General features: G+C 30.7%; 1 protein-coding gene across 1 annotated transcript; it reads left to right on the plus strand.

Annotated features, from left to right (window-relative positions):
• Positions 1-3704: 3704 nt before the first annotated feature.
• On the plus strand, positions 3705-15234 carry LOC106683442 (zinc finger protein 271). The gene is made up of 5 exons (XM_014424925.3): positions 3705-3839; positions 4683-4742; positions 5145-5192; positions 6419-6469; positions 10745-15234. The coding sequence occupies exons 1-5, from the start codon at positions 3827-3829 to the stop codon at positions 12568-12570; spliced, it is 1998 nt and encodes a 665-aa protein (XP_014280411.1). The 5' UTR covers positions 3705-3826; the 3' UTR covers positions 12571-15234.
• Positions 15235-17682: the final 2448 nt, after the last annotated feature.

Genomic DNA, 17682 nt, shown 5'->3' on the forward strand with positions numbered 1-17682 from the left:
AGAATATTTACTGTTTACAAAAAAGGAAATCTTTGTGTTTTATTAATAATTGTGTTTGTTTTCTTTATACTACAACAGTGGTATATGAACATAGAGGTCTATGAACCACCAAGCCAAAAATTGGTTCAGACTTAGACCTATCATTCCCAACTTCGGGCAAAGGGGAACCTTCTTGGAAAATCATTGAAAAATTAGTAGCTTAAAAGTACATATGAGTTACACTCATTGTGCATTAACCTACTAAAATCTGTCAGATAACACTTGGCTGTCAAAAAAGAAAACGGTTCTATCAATAAATCCTCCTGTGGCTCACTTCAAGCATCTCGTGGTCAACCATTGGTCCCCAGACCACCGGTTGGGAACCACTGCTCTACAGTTTCATCAACCAGAAAAAGATACAGAAAGACCAGTAGGAGCCATTCAAAATAAGCTAATTCAGGTCTTCCAAGAGTCACCAATACTGCTTCTGACATAAGAAACTTGAGTGCTGGTATTCAGGTGATGTCATTCAGGGACAACCATTGCAATAAAACAGAGAATCAAACCATTGCTCAAGTATACTTGCAATGGCCACTTCTCATAGCAGAATGCCTTAGACTAGAGACTAAGATCTGGTAGAGAACAACATTCTTGGATTGAGAAGGAATGGGATCACTAACAAGACGAAATTGCCCTAAATCAATTGTTCAGTTCACCAAGTCTAAAGAGGACTTGGGGAATGGAACAATCAAGTACTGCATATCAGAAACTGTAACATTGAGCAGATGTTCTGGGGATCTATTTCATTTGACTCACTTGCAGGCTTTGTAGAGGTGATTTTAAAAGATTGTGTAATGGCTCCATGATATTGCTCAGCATCATAAAACCACAAGTGTTTCTGATTATCTGACAACATCAGCTATTCATTATATAGATTGGCCAGAAATAATATTGAATTAGAATCCAATTGATTATGTGTGTGAAAAGCTTAAAAACAAATTTTGTACATGAGTTTTTTCTCCTACTACTCATGAAGACAGCAGTATTTGAGGAATGTGAAGAGAGAAAAACATTCTTTCTTTGAAAAAAAAAATACATATATTAATTAAATATATGGTAATTTTAATATTTTGTTTATTCTGAATTTATTAGCCTTTTTTCATGTACCATTGTGTAAAACCTGTTGTTCTTGTGAAAATCAAAATTGTCTAGATGTTCCGTTTTTTCAATGGGGGAGTGTATTCAGTACATTTACTTCTTTAAAATATTGTTTTGTTATCTCTATGTATTTTATTATATTTTACTTATATCTCTTCATTTAATTAATTAATTCCATTCTTTAAAATTATTTTCTTTATGTGATTCTGTTTATATTTTATTTTTTTATTTTCTATATTCATTGGTTGTTATCTTGTTCTGTTCTTAGCCCTGATGAAGGCTAGAAACTCTAGCCAAAACGTTGGCACGATAAAATAGGTTATATCAACTTATTTGTGTTTTATTTTGACCGCACCCCCAACCATCTTCTCCTCGTATAAGTTAGGATAATATTTGAGAGTGGTGTGCCTGAAGAAGCAGTCTTTTCCATTGGATTGTCAGCCTTACGAGAACGTTTTTTGGAAAATATTTATGAGTTAACTACTCTTAAAAACCAGTTAGATATTTTGGTAAATTATATCCGAACATGGTCTCATAAAAACAGATTCCATTTCTCAATAGAAAAGAAATTGTTACAAAACTATTCTACTATATGCAGGTCATCGAATAAATTATAAGTAAGAGCTGCGAGATCCATTACAGGCCAACTTGGGACACATGAACTGCTATAGACTTCAGATAACTATTGTCTCGTATAAGTTTTTAATAATTGTAGTCAATACTTTAAAATAGCTTGGGTATCACTATGTAATACATTATTGTATCCATACATGTTTTCTTAAAATTAATGAAGACTCAAACAGAGTTTTTAGGTCTACTAAAAGCTATTGTTGTCGCAGTATCTTTATGACTTTCTCAAGTCTGAAGGAATCAATAGCGTAAACTTAACTTTCAACATTAATCTGAAAAGGATTCCCCCCTTGTGAGACAGTATATAAGACACATAACAAGCTGATAAGTCTATTCTACCACTATTTTGGAAATGTATATTGTAATATTATTCCACTTCGTCAGTTCCTACCTTCACATATCACAGCGTCATCTAACGTAGTGAATTTCCTTTCTACTGGTGTTGATGGCACACATTCATGATACTTACCAATTGTACTTAGTAGTTGACTCTGGACCATGTCCAAACCTACTGCCAATCCACCCATGCCTAACTATACATACCTCGACAACATGATGCTTCTTATTCAGTCATTGAATGACTGTAGAATCGCCATCCACCACCATTTTCAATGGTTTACAACTTACATATGTAGATAACATTAAGTTTCTTGATATTAATGTCCATTGAAATTTTCATATCAACCCAATGAAAACGAACTGCATGAATCACTTGAAATTACCTTAAGTAACACATGATGGGTTCAAATTGGGATATTTTACTGAGAATTAATTAGTGGCTGATTCTATCAAAGATGGACTAAGATTGTTTTATACTTGGCTCAGCAAGTAAACTAGTTCTATTTCTATTGGTTTTTGCATACTCTTAGTCTGTGCTAATTTGGATGGGACAGGAATTAATAAGACAGGAAGAGTGTTTTTGAGGGAGTGGAATTCTAATTATTGTCTATTTACGATATTCTCTGCGAAGCGCCTGATAATGTTACTTTCATTAAAGAATATATACTCTTTAAATTCATACTGTTGTATTGACATTTGAAAATAATAATAATAATATTTCGATTTTACATGTTTTACAACAGTTCAAACCAAAATAAAAACCCACACAGAACCTCCCATCTCTGTGTGACAGTGTTAAACTGTACAGGAGTTTTAAGGTTTCCTGTTGCCAAACAACCAAGTCTGGTAGAATGGTGGGTGTGAGCACACATGCATGCGTGTTTTTGAGAGAAGAATTCAGTTCAAAGTTGGAAAGTCATACGAATTTCTTGAAACTGGAATTTTATATTTATGGCTGGTATATACCTGAGACATGATTGCAATTTTTGCGCTAAAATAGACTTACTGGAAGTGTCACTTTGTCTAATCAATTTTATCAGAAATGGCGCGAATCATTAATCTATGATTGTATTCTTCTTTCTTATTTTTGTATAATACTTTCGTCAGAGGAAAAATGGTCTTTAAACCACGGAGGAAGGAGTCTAAGGAGAGGCAGTGGCGTAGCGTGGATGTCAGCCGCCCAGGATGAAGGAAAATTTTGCCGCACCCTTCTTTTGGTATTTCTATTTGAAAGACTAAAACAGTAATGCTAAAAAGCTTTTTGGCTGTATATATATTTTGGGATACATAAAAATGTTTCAGTTATAATAGAACAGAGACCTAAGCACGAATTTCTCGAAAATAACTCAATGGGTTTTCATTCTTGATGAACCATATTACTGAAAACAACTTTTAATATAACTAATATTCAGTTCACACTTGCGACTGAAGAAATGGTTTTACAGATAATTACATTACTGCGATAAATCCTTATTTATGTCGTTAACTAGGGCTCCAGTTAGTTTGGACCAACTCTCTACTCATTGGCTTTACTTTTGTTTAAATTGAGAGTAGGGTTATCCCGCCCCTCTGGTTGGAACTGAAGTATCACTATGGAAGCAAAATGGTATCGAGATACTATCGATTCTGTCATTAAGATGTCAAAATATTAGGTGGTGCTTGCAAAAATCGTTATCTGTATACAGTGATATTAGTTCGTTTTGAATACTATTTGATAGGTATGGATGGTATTGGTAAGTAACTATTAGTTATTTTATTTATTTATTACACTATTTTGTAATGAGGTATAACTATTAGGAATTAATTTGAGAATGGTTTAATTGTTTCTATTATTGGTCTGGGATTGAAAATATTCACTATAACATCTCATTTATTCAGTTTTTATTTCATTTTATTCTCACCTGAACTTTATCCTGATAAATCATTATTTAGAACCAACTCCATATCAAGAAGTAACCATCTCTTCTAATAAAACAACAAGTTAGATACTTCAACCATTATGCAATCAGTTATTTTCTTTTAATTTTGTTTCTATGTTCAAACATAGTACTGTTGCTTTTTAGTTAACACATTAAAACATTATATGTTATTAGACAGAAACCTATAAAGCCTTTTTGTTATTAGATAATATTTTAGTGATGAAAGGAACCTCCTTTCATTTTGCAATATAATTTTCGGATTTAATTTACTACAATTTTTTTGTTCTCTCTGAAAATCTAAGGGAGTATTTCGATCATTTCTAATAAGGTCCATTTATTGGTCCTTGAATATAAAAAAAAAAATGTATACAATAATATCAACTATAGATTTTTGAAAATTGTTGCACAATTTTCTACTATAAATGATTTTCTTTTTTGACATTAATATTAGTTCTTAAAATTTGAATATTTTTACGAATATATATTATATCATATATAGTGTGTAACAAAATCTTCACAACAGAAAAAAAAAAATTGTATTAGTTTTGTTGGATAGGAGACCATTCGATTTACAGTAATGTTCTTCAAGTATTGTTAAATTTGATTGTTTAGTAATTAAATTTTCTATTATTTAACTTTTTATATTTTCTTTTCCAGGTATGGGTAGCTTGGAAGTTTCTATGAAAAAAGAGATTACAGATGAAGCTGTTCCTGCTAGTATGTTTTATTTTTCAATATTTTATATAGTCTGATATTTAGTGTTTATTGTGTAAGGATATTAATGTTACAGGGTAATATATATACTTTTTATTCATTCTCAATGGTCCTGGTTCCATTATTGATTTAAATTATATTTACCAACGTTAGTTTCGTGATCTATTTACGATAAAAATAGTTTACTAAAATTTCAATTTCTCCTTTTTTTTTTTTAAAGTAAAACATAAAGTAGTTTTTTTTTATTGCGTAAAACACTGTTTTTATTTGCCTTGATACTGACTTCTGTCTTAATTTTGTACCATTTATGACCGGTATGAAGTATGAAATAATGTTAACAAGGCAATGGTAAAAACTTAAGATCTTTAATTATTTTAAACTAAAGAATTTTAAATTTATTTGCAGTTCCAACGATCTATATCAAAGAAGAGGACACCCCAAGTATTTATCATGGTGAGGAAAACTTAAGATTTGATAGGTTTAAATTACATGATTAAAATTTAGTTCTTGTAATAGTTAATATAGTGTAACCGATAAAACTGGGATCTCAAAGGACCTAGGATTTTTTATCACTTGAAGAGGCTTTTTATTCACCCAGTTTTCCAAATAGGCAGGTTTAAAATGACAATTGTATATTTATCTCACTAAGAGATGTTGATGTATACTGTTTCTCATTTAGAGAGATGAAAATGTTGATAAAAAAATGTATGGTATAAGAAACCTAATGCCTTAAAAAAATCAGTTATATTGGTTTGTATTTGAGTGCTACTAGTTTTAAGGTTAACTCCAAACAATAGCAATCCAAAAGTTTAATTTTTCAGTGGTTGTTAATGAATTGCACTTTTAGTTTGACATTTTCTGCACTTTTATTCACTTGTTTATTGTACATAATCTTGGTACAGAAAAACAAAATCTGATAATTTTTTTTTACTTGTATATAATATTGAGCCACGAATGCCCAGTTATAGAGGTAACCACTGAAAAATCTAAGAAATCAAATCTCATTACAAAGGTTTAAAAATTCTCAGTAACAGATTTATTCAATACAAAAGTGTCAGGACTGTAATTATCAATAGTAGAAGTTTCGCTTATATCCAGGGCCCACTTCATGGTTACACTGTAATATATACTTGATAATTATGAAGAATACATTTAGTAATAGAGCGAGATTGGGGGATTGTGGAGATTTCTACAATTTGTTTTTTTACAATTCTACATTTTGTCTAAGCAATATTTTTGAGATTGTGGCTTTCCATGATGGACAGTACATATATTTTATTTTAAACATAAAAAAGTTAATTTTGTTATAACTATATTTTGTTGCCTCTATACAAGGATGCTAAATAGACAATTTTGTACACATTAAATTATGAAGTCAACTTTCATTGATCTAAAGTTTAAAGGCCCAGCAAACACTTAATTTATAGGTTTTTTTTTTTGACAAAATACAGTTTGATTTTTAAAGTTTAAAAAAATTCAGGTAACTTTCTCGAATGCAACACCAGATGATTGTTAGGCGTGTATTCACTGTTAGTTATGGCTTATAACCTATACTATTATTATTGCTGCTTTGATTTATTCTCAGCTGTCGATTTGCACTTGTTGCACTCCCATAAAAGATGTACAGATGTGTGTAATTATTATTTTATTGATTATAGTTTTTTTTTACTTATCGGCAGGTGGACTTGTTCATGTGAAACAAGAAAAAGAACTACTTGTTCCTGATGATGGTAAGGATTATTTATCTTTTTATAATCATTAAAGAATGTAGCTCAAGAATATCATTTTTACTTTTTTCTTACTTATTTATTTTTGCTTGATCTCTCCCCATTTTCATCTTGATATTTTTATTAGTTTTATTAATCTTATAATTTTCCTATCAAAATCAATTCTCATTTTATAAGATTACATATGAAGACCTTATTGCTGGGCTGGGGCAAGGGTCTCAGAACACTTGCTTCAGAAGGTTTTGGATTCGACTCTGTCAATATTTATTTCACAGCGGAAATATTGATATTCCCACTTTCAGGCTGTATAGGTCCTCTGTGAAGGACTTGAACCATCAAATAAAATAAAAAACTGATTATATGGTACCATTCCATTTTCATTAATATGGCGAATCTGTTTAGTTTATTCTAAAATACAAAATGAAAAAAGGTCCATTTGAATTTAAAATGTTTTTCGAACCTTTTGTATTCAGATATTTCCTATTATTTTTATATGATAAGAGATAAGATTTTTCAGTGAGAGAATTAATCAAGAACCACTTCTCCATTCATCTGGGCTGAGAAAAGTTTAGGGTCAAGAACCGTTTCCTAATTGATGCCGGTTGTAAGCTAAACTCTCAGTTTATAACTGGCACCAATTTTTAAAACAGTGGTTGGCATCGAACTTCTAATATTTAAAAACAAAGGTTGACCTATAAATAACTGGTGCACTTACCCTATTTCTGGTTCAATAAAGAAAGAGTTAGGTGTGAGCAGTATGTTGGCCTGCAGGTATTATAAGTAAACCTATAACCGACACATGAAGTGATTGGGATCAGGATTCATCTAAAGAGAATCCTGATCCCAATCACTTCATTAAATAAAAGATTAAGACTTAATTAAAATTAAGGAAATTAAATTTTCCATTATGCTTACTATAATAGCACATTTTATTGATTTCATTGTATTTTTACTTTCCTATCACCACAATCATAATGTTGACATAACATGAAATGTTACTTAAGTTTCTACAATAATCATATTAGTCAAGATATGGTATAATGGTCTGAATACTTGGATTTATTTTCAAAGTATTTCCCATAAGTTCCCATGGGAAGCTGTTTGGTTTTTATTACTTTTTTTAATAATTTCAAAACTATTCATCTCCTAAAATATTCAAAAAACAAAATTTCTAATAAGCTGAACAAAAAAAAAGTTATGTTAATTGGATGAATATTAAGTATGATTCAGCAAACAATTTTTGTAATGGGCTTGCCATCCAAAGCTGTCATGTCAGAAAAAAGTCACGTGGGTGGATGCACAAAATATTTCTGTTAACTTATTTTTATTTCAATCAAGTTTATTTATATTCTTTCATTTTTTCTGAAAATATGTTTTTAAATTTATTTCAGACTCTTAAAACATGATTAATATTTTATGATCGTTCAATTTTATCACTTATTTATTTTATATGTTTTCAAAAAATTGATAATTATATTAAAAGTTGTTAATCCTGTTTCACAACATCAGTCCTTACTCCTATTGCTTTGATTCCCACTTTCTATGAGTAATATCTCCTGATCTCCAATCATATTAATGCACAATCCCGTATCACCCAGTGATGATTTCCAGTAATATTTTCTCTTAAGAGTTTTTTACTACATAATATCTATATCTGAGATCTGACTAAAACCTATTATTCATTCCCTTCCGCTGTATATCTCTACCAATGATCGATGATTACAATGAAGTTAGTATTGTTACAACAAACTCAATGCCAATCCTTTTGCATTGTTTGTCCCAATGTCTTGTCGTTACCTTTGGTACATATTTGCTGAAATGTCAGTATTCTCTCTTCTGTTCTGTGTTGTAGTTTATCTGTCTCCTTGTTTTATGACAGCCTGTTTCAATCTCCCCATGACCAGTACTTCAATGTCAACAACTCAAGTGTGCTTTCTGAATCCTATGTCATTTTTCATGGGTCTAGTGATCTCTCTCAATCCTCACCTTATTCCCCACTCCACCATCTGTCATACTCGACTGTTTGACACTAAGATGGACCTTCCCATCTCTGACTCCTAAAAAAGTGATTTCTTGATTTAGTTTGGATCTACTTTCCTATGAATCCCTTCAACCTATTCTGATTCTTTGATCTTCACCCTCAGCTCAAAACCATAATAGGGTTAAATAGCTGACCCTACAATAAAGAGAAAAAATAACGAAAATTAGAGATATATTTTGTTTTACTAATCTGCTAAAATGTTGTGCCTCTTTTAAACAACTTCACAATAAAACCCAAACTGTTGTCTAATATGGTTTATCGTTACTCACCCATTATGCTCTCTCTAATGCTTCTGACTCTACCCAAGTGGGAAATACTTTGCAAATTATTTCTTATACAATCTAATAACATGAGTTTTCTTTTATTTAACTTTAGTTTATCTTAACTACTATTTTATATCTTCTGCTCTTTACGTGTCATCTACCAATATTTATTAAACTCAACTTCTACCTATAAGGTACAATAATTTTGGGGCTAAAATCATTCCAGTAAAATTATTAAAACCCTGTATCTCAATCCTACTAGTAGTAGTTTATAACATCAATAAAAATACATGGATGATCCCCCAAACTCTTTACTACTACCACCACCATTTCTCAGAAAAAAAATTACTTCTTGTATTAGTGGATTTACTAAATTGGGCCCCTCTGTGCTGTAGCCGAAAAACATGTTAGAATAGAATAGAAATAGCTTTAATGATTTTTATCGAACTTGCCTTGAGTTAGTTAAAGTTATTCAAAAATCTATTATCTTTTCTATTTTTTTGGATAGAGGATCATATTCCTTGTTCCTACCCACCCAAGAGATGTAACGGCCCATAACCATGATACTTTTTTGGGTTGGACCTGCAATGGAATGCAAAATTTTATTTTAATAATAAAATAATTGGTCTTTTAAAAGAATGTAATACAAATTTACTATCAAATCCATAGGAATTGGTTTTTTCTTAGCTACAAGAACCTAGTAGCACTTGAAACAAAAAAATAGCCTACAAGTGGTAGACATAAAGATGATCATGTTACTATTTTATATTAATAGATTCTACTTCTTAATTATGAAATCCTAGAAATGAATTATTACTGCTGCACCACTAGAATTCACTTGTGGCACCCCTGTGGCACAAGCCAATGGCAGTTTAGGAACTTTTGGTTAGTGACTCCTTTGGCAGTTCGTTTTATTTATAAAAATTAAAATTAAATTAAATTTCTAGAAAGATGAAAACACGTTTTTTCTTATATTATTTATTTATTAATCTATAAATTTATTTTAGTCTAAATTATTGAGGAGATTTATTGGTTCCTCTGTTGTGAATATTATCATCAATGAAATGAATTTTTCTGTATCAATGGTAACTTAGCACAATCCTTCTCGAAAGTTAAAACAACAGGGTCTCTGGAACCTTGTATAAATATTTGAATAGTTGATATTTATATTCTGGTGAAGACCTCATTTCTAGTATAGTACTCTCGTTAACCTGCCTAGTTTTAAGTATCACTTAATGGGATTTAAAAACGTTTATCACTATTACTATTGTCCTTAATTGAAACATAATGTAATATTACTTATAAAAACTGTATGTCCTGACAATAATTGGTTATACAAATCATTCAAATCTATTTATACGAAGTATAGCTTTTTTTCATATGCAAAATAATTATTTACATATATTAAAAGTCCAGAAAAAAATATCTAATTAACTTAAAATTTAATAAACACACCCAACAAATATATATTTTTTTTTCATTTTTAAAAATTAGGATTATTAATATTAATATTGATTAGAAAAATTATATAACTGATTATATTAAAAGGGTATAATCAATGATTAAATGGATAGGTTTTGTGTTTGAAGAAGAAACATAGTTTTGTGTTAAGTAGAAGAATTATGCGGTTACCTGTATGCATTGATTTATTATTGCATGTGAAAAAAAAATTGTTTAAATAAAAAATAAATAAATAAAAGGTTGCAGAAAAGCTGTGGTAATAGTCGGTAATTTTCAGAAATAGTTAAATAATTTCAGAAATCATTCAATCACTAAAGTTAGTAGGAACCATGGTTTTATATGTAATTAAAATATGTTTATAATTAAATGCAAAGTATTTAAAATTCTAATATTTTTACTAATTTTTAAATAATATTACTTTGAATGTTGAAACTATGAATTAGTAATAACAATTATTAATTTTAACACATTAAGCATTATATTTCCTGTTACTGTAATATTTATTGTTTATAGGTGCCAAGAATCTACTCTGCGAGATGGACCACCAGAAAGCACAGTTGAGCATGAATATTAACTTACCAGAAAATATGAAGCTTCATCGATGTTCTCATTGTGAATATAAAACAGATAAAATAATTGATTTGAAAATCCATACAAAAGCTCTGCATAGAAGAGAAAAACTTTTACAATGCTTTCATTGTGAATGGAAAGCATTGTACCGTTGTCAACTAAAATTACATATAATGGTTCATCATACAGGTGAGAAACCTCATCAATGTCCTGATTGTGAATATAAAACAGCCACACCAGCTAGTTTAAAAAAACATATAATGGCTCGTCATACTGATGAGAGGCCTCATGAGTGTCCTTATTGTGACTATAAAACTGTAACAATAAGCAGTTTAAGGTCACATACAATATCCCATCATACAGGAGAGAAGCCTCATCAATGTCCTCATTGTTCCTATAAAACAGTTAAATTTTATAATTTAAAATCACATATAAGGGCCCGTCATACAGACGATAGGCCTCATCAGTGTCTACATTGTGATTATAAAACAGCAGCAGTAGGTAGTTTAAAAAGACATGTCAAAACCCTTCATATTGGTGAAAAACCTCATCAATGTCCTTATTGTGAATTCAAAACAGCTGCATTTAGAAGTTTGAAATCTCATGTAATGTCGCGCCATACAGGTGAAAGACCTCATCAATGTCCATATTGTGAACATAAAACCATCACATCTAGTGGTTTACAAAAACATATAATGTGCCATCATGCTGGTGAGAAACCCCTACATTATCCTAATGTTGAACATGAAACGCCCATCTTTAGAAGTTCTGAATCAAGTGTAATGGCTCATTATACTGTTGAGAAACCTCATCAATGTTCTTATTGTGATTATAAATCAGTTCAAATTAGTAATTTGAAATTACATATTATGTCCCATCATACAGGTGAGATGCCTCATCATTGTCCTCATTGTGAGTACAAAACACCAACATTAAGAAATTTGAAATCGCATATAATGGCCCATCATACTGGTGAGAAGCCTCATCAATGTCCTCATTGTGATCATAAAACGAGCACACCTAATGGTTTAAAAAAACATATAATGGCTCGTCATACTGGGGAAAAACCTCATCAATGTCCTTCTTGTGACTATAAAACAGTTGAGATTAGTAATTTAAAATCACACATAATGGCTCGTCATACAGGCGAGAAACCTCAACAATGTCCCTATTGTGACTATAAAACGGTTAAAATTAATGACCTGAAATCACATGTAATGGCCCGTCATACAGATGAGAGGCCTCACCAATGTCCTCATTGTGAGTATAAAACTATCACATCCCGTGATTTAAAGAAACATATAATGTCCCGTCATACCGGTGAAAAACCACATAAATGTCCTCATTGCGATTACAAATCAGTTCAACTTTATAATTTAAAATCACATATAATGGCTCGTCATACAGGTGAGAGGCCTCATCAATGTCCGCATTGTGATTATAAAACAATTACACCTCGTAATTTAAAGTCACATATAATGGCCCGTCATACTGGTGAGAAACCTTATCATTGTCATCATTGTGACTATAAAGCAGTTAAAATTTGTAGCTTGAAGTCACACATAATCACTCATCATACAGACCCGAGGCCTCATCAGTGTCCTCATTGTGAATTTAAAACAAGCACACTTAGTAGCTTGAAAGATCACATTATGGCTTGTTATACTCAGAGAATGTGGAATAACAGTCTTATTGAACAGAACACAATAAATTTTAATCACAACTTTAATTATGACACTTTAAGCTCAACAGAAAATAATCCATCATAGTATCACAGAAACACATTGATAACCTTGTTATGCTGAAGGTAAGGTTATTTAAACAATTTATTAATATATGAAATGATTGAGGAATTGTGATAGGAACTGAAGATATTGGTTGGGTATTGTTTTCTCATTCCTAATTATAAGTGGTCTTCTTGGTATTTGTTGGCGTCCTATTAAGTTCTCTGATTTTGGTAGAAGATGTGAGGACTGCTGAAGAGGTAGGAATTCCTGATGATCTGGAGGTACTTGAGATGTTTGAGCTGATGTAGGCCACTGGTATGGATTCTAGAGTTGTGCTGCTTCCATAAATCTTTCAGGGTTTCACATCCTTTGTAGTTGGCAGGGTGTTGGCTGTCACAATTAGCACTTTTAGTAGGCATCTCATGATATCCCCCACTTCTTACTCACCTCGGTGGATATCTATGTAGACCTAGTGTAGTATCCTTTTTTTCGCAGTTCTTTGATAACTACTTTTGAATAGTAGATAGAATCAATATTACAAATTTTTTTATTACATGTTTCCTTGGTCATATTGATTAAGAACATAGGGAGGGGCTGTTTAAATCTTGAAATTACGTTGGTTATGTTTGAGGCTTTGTATCCTGTGTTCTTCAGTTCATCTTTAATTATGCATGGTGGAGACCTTTAATCACAATCCTGGGCTTCTATCCTGTGGGAGCTGATATGTCTGAAAGTCAGCACCTAGGCTAGGGCTAGCATTTAATTTTCTGTATATTTTAGCTTTGCCCTACAGCATATGGTAACACCTTTCAGTAGTGATTTGATCATGAATTTTATTCGGTTCGGCTGTTTCTTCTAAAAATGAAATCATTGCTGATTAATTCTCTACACCTTTAATACTAAGTGGAGGCATTTTGGAGTTTTGGACGGACTTGGTTGTTTGTTCATCATTATCATGTGTGATTTGGATTAGAACATAAAAATATGCTTCTGTATCTGGCTTTTATAGCCTCCTGATAAAGGTATTTTCTACGGCCTGTAACTTGTTTTATGTACCATGTACCAATATTGTACTTTCACTATAATTTACACTTTTTGATTCTATGCTACTCGTCTGGGATGGCTCACCAATAACTATGGCAGTAAATCTGCTCTCCTTGCTTGCCTCTTAATTTCCAACTCTCCTTGCTTGCCTCTTAATTTCCAACTCTCCTGTTAAATTGCCGCACTTTTCTACAGAAGTATGTGGAATTTAACTTGCAATTAAAATTTAATTAGTGGAGCAGTATAAAATAACTTTTACTAACACTCCACCATAAATTAAAAAAAAGAAAAAGTTTTTACTCAAGAAAATTCATGAACTTGCTGCAAACTGTTTTTAAGGTTCAAAGGGTATGAGTATCCAGATAGTTCTGTATCGATTTTATCAAATTCCTTCCACTACTTTCACTTATGTTTGTGTAAACTTTCTTTTTCTTGGCACATCTATATTTCATATTAGCTCCTTCCTTAAATAATATTCTTTAATGATATATCATATCTAGGTACTACTTTACAAGTGGCTTTGGAGGAATCGGCTGGTCATACTTTCCTTCGAAACCCGAACTTACAAGGGGTATCCCCAATTTAATTGAAACTTTTTTTGGTGATACTAGGTCGAAAAACATGAGATTTTTTTTTTTAGAAAAATATAGTTTACGATTATTGTCAGAATTCGTACAAAGGAGTTTTTGGATTGATAAAAACCAATGTTAACTTATCCTTAAAAAAACAAAATATTTTAAGCCAGTTTTCTTGGTTAGAGGGCTAATTTATTTCAATACAGTTCTCTTAGTTCCAATCATGGGATTAGTTTGATTTGTTTTCGGATGTAGAATTACAAAAAAAATGTTGTCAATTGTATTAAATGAGTTAAAATGCCTAATAAATTACAAAACTAAAAATTGCTCCCTATATAGTGGGCTAAAAAAAATATAATTCAGAAAAAGCAATTATGATTCGTTTTTAGTTTCAATAATTCTTAAATACAAATTTTTATAAAAAAAAAACAATATTGTATCTGTCCCACTTCGCAACATCAGTCGATCTGAATAGTATTTCAATATATATACCCATATTGTAGGTTGCTACCAATTATACTTATTTGAACCGGCTAGGTAAAATATTTGTACACATTATATGTGGCCTGCTTTACGCTAGGCTACTGAGCAAAGGTGACATATGATGATATAAAAAAATTTCTTTTTTTCTCGGTTCCTACAGTGCATTAACAAGAACCCTCCGACATGTGTCTGATATTTTTCTACCTAGTATCACCAAAAAAAGTTTCGTAGAAATTGATGATCCCACAGGGTAGATCTTCCCCTTATTGGTCAAATATATCTGCAAGTTTATGGAATAGACCTATCTCAAAATTCTAATAATTATTCACTCTCATCAATATTTTTTTTGTTACCTTGGAAAATTACATTGAAACTGCCATACTCATTACTCCATCTTACATTTAATGTTGAGGTTGGCAAAGGTCTTATAGGTTCCCAGATGTCTTCGCCTCTATCCTCCCCATCAGGTGATCACTCCTATTGAAAATTATTTCATTTCCCAGTATAACTGGTGAATCTTTCCAATTAGAGAACATTGTAAAGTTATATTTTTATTTTATGGAAAAAGAGGGCATTTTATCACAAATAAAATCATCCATAAAGACCTTAATGTTTCATTTGTCTTCTATGATCTAGCCCGAACCAGATATCAATCCTTCCATTATAAACTCCCTAACCATCAAATCCCTCTAGTTTCTAACCTTGCTTCTTTTTCTATTCCTGAAAATCCTCTGAGGTGCCTGAACAGAAGATGGCTTCAAGACCTTCTAGTGTATAAGTATGATAAGAGTGCTACCAATGGGTTGTTTCTCTACATGCCTGTATCACTCCATTTTTATATTACATCAAATTTACTTAAAGTTTTTTTATGTAAATACAATTGTAAATTGTAATAAAGAAAATAAAGGGAGGTTTCAGAAAATTAATAAAAGTGCTTATTAAGAGATAATATTATAAAGATGCAACATTTGATGTTAGTTTATTGTTTAATAAATATTTCATTTAGTATGGTATATTTTATATTATCATTTCAGTTATTTTCCACGGTGCCATGAATGGGTAAGTAACGTATCATCTTAATTACTATGCTTGCTTATAATTTCTATTGTAATTGTCATACTGACAGTATCTACAATGGAGAGCTTAGCGAGTGGAATGATTTTAATTTATTTGGGGATTTATATTTGTCCCATGTTTTTTCTATTGTTTACCGCTAATTATGTATAGAATAATTCCTTTATTATTTATCTCAAATTTTATTGGTGTTTGTTTATTATCATTATATGGACAAATTTTAATGCTATTTGTCTTTGAAGGATCTTTTATTTTCTCGGGAATGCCCCTCTAAAACTATAAATTTATTATTTGTTGAAAAAATCACCTGACTTCAATGTCATAGTTTTCTATTAGCTATTTATGTGAGTCAGTTTAAAAATTATTCATGTCGAATTGAATGTTTGTTCGGTCAATCCTTTAAAGGTCGTGAATAATTTCAAAATAGTTAACAATAATAAAAATAAATGATTAAGATTCATATTTATGATAGATATAATTATACTAATATTGTAGGGTAATAATTAATACAACTATAACACAAGATTATAGTAAGATTGGATATTACAGGCGAAGTTGAGACAGCCTTAGTATTGGTCACCAATCAATTATTATAATAACATAGAAAGGGAACAGTAGAATAATTCAGGTAAAATGAAAAAATTACAAGTTTAAAAACGAAAACAAGGAAGTACTAGTAACGTAATAACAGTAAAATCATGAGAAATAAAATGCTATAACTGATATAATCAAACGATAAAGAGTAATAATTATTAAGGAAAATTGGTCGGGATGGTATCTAATTAAAACTTTATGTGGCACGTCAGGGAATTAAAACTGCTTCATGTTGCATAGCAAATGAAGGCTTAAGGATTTCTCATTAGTACTAGAAAAATTAATATGCCCGTTTGGGGGCATATTGCTGCTTGCTGCTGGCATGTAGTATATGCTTATCAAATGTAGATTGTTGTGTAAAAAAAAAAAAAAAAGTGTAATTTAAAAGGAGATTGAGGATGTCATTATAATAAGAAAGAATATAAAGAAAATCGGGTAGAATAATATGAAATATAAATATAATAAGAAATGGGGAAGTAAAGACAGGTTATCAAATATGAGCTATCCTGATAATACTTATGATACAGAGAAATGAAAACTATAAGTACAAGAGCCCAAGAGGAGTAAATATGCAGTTATTTCTCTCCAATTTTTAATTAATTTAATGAAAACTGTGTATAATTACTAGTCAAAATTAATGAGTCTGCCAAGTATAGCTTGGCGGAATAAAAAATGTTGGCTATTTCAAAATGTTACAAAAGAATATATTTTTAATTGGAGCTCTTTATCTTTGAAACTGCCAATAACACAATAAAACTTAGGAGAAAATCATTTAAAGTAGAGTAAATTTGCTAAAATATGAGGCTTACTGGTGCTATATCAGTTCAATAGTTTCCTAGGTATAGCTTTTTAAAAAGTTATATTTTATTAAAAAAATGCTCTCAAAAACCATTGTACTTACAGATGTCTATTAGCACTCAAATTAAAGCTAGTTAAATGTACTATAAAGTAATTTATGATGTTTATCATCATAGGAGAAGTAGTTTTTATGATATTTGACAAAATAAATTAACTTCTAGTTCGGACAAAATTTATATCCATATGCAAATCTCATAAAAACTGCTACTGCTACGGAGAAACACTTCTTTATAGTAAGTTAAATTTCCTTTATTTTGAATGCTGGCATACATATGTACGTCTTATGGTTACTGAGATATATATTTCAAACATCAACAATTTTATCAGAACAACTATAAATTAACATTTTGTGAATTTATTTTTTTCAAATATAAAAACTAATACTCCTAAGAAGATAAAGGCAATAAACTAATTTATAGTACATTTAACTAGCTTTAATTTGAGTGCTAATAGATATCTGTAGTTTAATGGTTTTTGAGATATAGATTTCTCACCTCTGTGAAGTTGGCCCCCCATCCTTGAAAAA

Source organism: Halyomorpha halys, unplaced genomic scaffold, assembly GCF_000696795.3.
Source record: "Halyomorpha halys isolate HHAL.00 unplaced genomic scaffold, Hhal_1.1 Scaffold483.1, whole genome shotgun sequence".
Taxonomy (NCBI): Eukaryota; Metazoa; Arthropoda; class Insecta; order Hemiptera; family Pentatomidae; genus Halyomorpha; species Halyomorpha halys.